This window comes from Batrachochytrium dendrobatidis (genome assembly GCF_000203795.2).
Source record: "Batrachochytrium dendrobatidis JAM81 unplaced genomic scaffold BATDEscaffold_141, whole genome shotgun sequence".
In the NCBI taxonomy this organism is placed as follows: domain Eukaryota; kingdom Fungi; phylum Chytridiomycota; class Chytridiomycetes; order Rhizophydiales; genus Batrachochytrium; species Batrachochytrium dendrobatidis.
This window is the reverse complement of record NW_006281182.1, coordinates 1,599-4,567: the sequence shown is the minus strand read 5'-3', so window position 1 is coordinate 4,567 and position 2,969 is coordinate 1,599. Positions and strand designations below refer to the sequence as shown.

Below are 2,969 nucleotides of genomic sequence, written 5' to 3'. Positions count from 1 at the left end.
AGTCCTACTGGGATTAACTGGAGTAGCTGTAGTGACCGAACAAGCAATCAGCGTTGATGACAATACAGCAATCAATAACTTCATCATAGTAGTTTGGTTGAGCAAGTTGTAAATGATTGTCATTCAACAAGTTGCTTTTTGGATTGCATTTATATCCATTATTGAGTGAATGGTATTAAAAGCATGTTCCTTGAATGGCTGTCACAAGGGACTATTGTTGTTGTCAGGGTTGATGTAGATTTACTGTTGTCGAGTATCAAAGCAACTTTAAAGGGATATCCATTCATGCAATGATCCATAATATTGGTTGAGCTGGTGTTTGGTTGTGTGTTCAACTATTTATGGCTGGTTGATTGCGCATCTCCCACCCTTTTCTACTCTAAAGAGGGACAGTATGTCACAATATAGGAAAGCAAGTTGAGTTCAAAATAATATCGCATAGCTATATGGAAATGGCTGGTATCAAGTCGATATGACGGTCATCAATGTGTTGTGATATTGTATGGTTTGCAATCACAATTGATTGACATGATTCAAACATGTCATGGTTTAGTAATACTTTGCATTCAACTCGACATGATCAATCATCACTGCATATTGTCCAGTAATTCAATCAATCAACTGAATCAATACAATGCAATTCATGTTGTAACCACAATGTCACATTGATGATCAATGACTTGCAACTGTTGTGTTGACATTGCATGTTGTAGATATATCAATATCGATTGTCACTATATAGCTGTATCAACCACACATCATGATCATATGTCATGGTTGACTTGTATTCTGGATTGATGCACTCACTCCATCACTTGAGCAACTCGTTGTATGACTTGTATGTATACTGCAATTTGATCCAGACATTTGACATCACAACATTGTCCACATACAACCTGATTGTGATGGTGATTGTCGTGTCAGTATATGTCGAGTATGTACATTCGAGTGATCAAGCCATACATGTATATACATACAATGCATACCAGTTGAGTTGATCGGCATGTGTCAACTGGTCAATATCATCAACCTGGTTATACACGCACTTGACATGTACATCTTGACAGTGATCATTGTACAATCCATACTGTTGTGCAAACCATATATGACCAGTCATGTCAAGTATCCAATCAAACATCCAGTCATAAATACAACCAAAATTGAGTAGTCCGAGTATCGATCAACAACTGCAATCAATATCAAATTACCATGCACAATCGATTGCAGTCCACACCAGTTATAGTCAATCACACATGTCACACATACCACAATGTATGCTGCATTTGAATACATATCATGATGGTCAATATCAACCACACACAGCTGGTACACGCATGACCAATGACGGCACTCGACGACTGCAACGATCGATACCAACCATATCGAGTGAGTTGATACATTGCATTGACACTGGATGCACGATATCAATAGTGTAATATGATATATTACAGCGAGTATACCAATGACTCGCCATTTTTGAACGAGTCAAACTGGTCGAGTTGATCAGATCTGATATCAACACACAACTATTTTGTTAGTCTCGGTATTCTACTTGATACATGATGTGTAAATACGACTTGTCAACTGATATTATATCAACAAAACACATGCATGTCATGATCATCGATTTGTACAGGCATGCAATATATAACCAACTGTATTTAAAATACAAGTGTCAAAGTACAATGATATCAGCAAGCATGTTGATCAAGACTGGAATGATCAAACCCAGCACATGTATGCTCAATGTATTGTAATGTAATGTATTTATTACAAGTTGAATCAGTAATGCGGTTGTAGAATGACAGTCGATTAGATTAGAACCAGTTCGGATTAGCACTCGAATCAATAACTCGCGATCTTCATCTCAAGACCGACTCAAGAACGATCGACTTTCCATGCAAGACTGGATGAAACTTTTCGCACACTAGATGCAACTCTCCGTAGACTGGATGAAGCTCTCTGTAGAGTGGATGAAGCTCTTCGCACACTAGATGGAACTCTCCGTAGACTGGATGAAGCTCTCTGTAGAGTGGATGAAACTCTCCGTAAAGTGGATGAAGCTGTATGTTGACTGGGTGGAACACTGGAAGATGTTTGAGTAGAATGAACTATAGATGGATTCATCGATGACGATTCGGTAATATCAGGATCTTCCAAGACCTTGGGGAACTTTTGAGGGTTGCGTATTACTTCTTGATACGATGGAGGTTGATCACCTGGGTTCTGTTGAGTCACTTTATAGAGTTTAGGTTTCCTCATTACAACTCCATATGATGGTGGTGGACCTTGAGGTTGTGGTGATGAGCCTTGCGTTCCACTAGTAGAGGCACGCTCAGAGTCCATTGATGAACTCCGTATGTCAATGTGAAATTTACCAAAACAATTCAGAAAGATCTGACTTGTTAAAAGGTCCATCATGCGCTCCTCACTAACCAGTCCAGAATTGACGCGGAAACCACCAAAAAACTTTCTTGCAAGACTTTCTTCAGCTAAACGCAGTTTCTCGTACTCAGAATAATGTTGTCTATCGCATATTATCTGCTGGTTTTGAAGATCTGAAAGAGCAGCATTCCCATCTTGAATGAGTGACATAGTTTCCGTATAACCTGGGCCACCATCACTTGGCATAGTTACAGGCGACATTGACTCGATTCTTTCATTCAGATTTTCTACCGCTATTGTTTGATCAATAATTTTTGCTGTTATCGACTTGCATTCTCCATATGTTTCTTTGAAAGTATGTACCCTCTTTGCGTATTCTTTGATTACTGTTTTTTTCTTCCTTGAATATCTACCACAATTAACCGTGTCTACATCTAAATCAACAAATGTCAAAATGTTGGGATAAGTAGTTGCAGTTGCAGTGTAAATAGCTGTGGAACTAGATCCAAGGTTTGCAGTCGCGCTGGGATTAACTGGAGTAGCTGTAGTAACCGAACAAGCAATCAGCGTTGATGACAATACAG

At 39.0% G+C, this 2,969-nt stretch overlaps 1 protein-coding gene across 1 annotated transcript in view; it reads right to left on the bottom strand.

Moving 5' to 3' along the window:
* Positions 1 to 1,862: 1,862 nt before the first annotated feature.
* Positions 1,863 to 2,969, bottom strand: part of BATDEDRAFT_28975 (uncharacterized protein) — a gene marked incomplete at both ends in the record, with an annotated part of 1,590 nt that continues 483 nt past the window's right edge. The window contains 2 exons of the mRNA XM_006683407.1: positions 1,863 to 2,111; positions 2,164 to 2,884. Of these exons, the coding sequence (XP_006683470.1) occupies positions 1,863 to 2,111; positions 2,164 to 2,884 (970 nt within the window). The remainder of the gene's footprint in view (positions 2,112 to 2,163; positions 2,885 to 2,969) is intronic.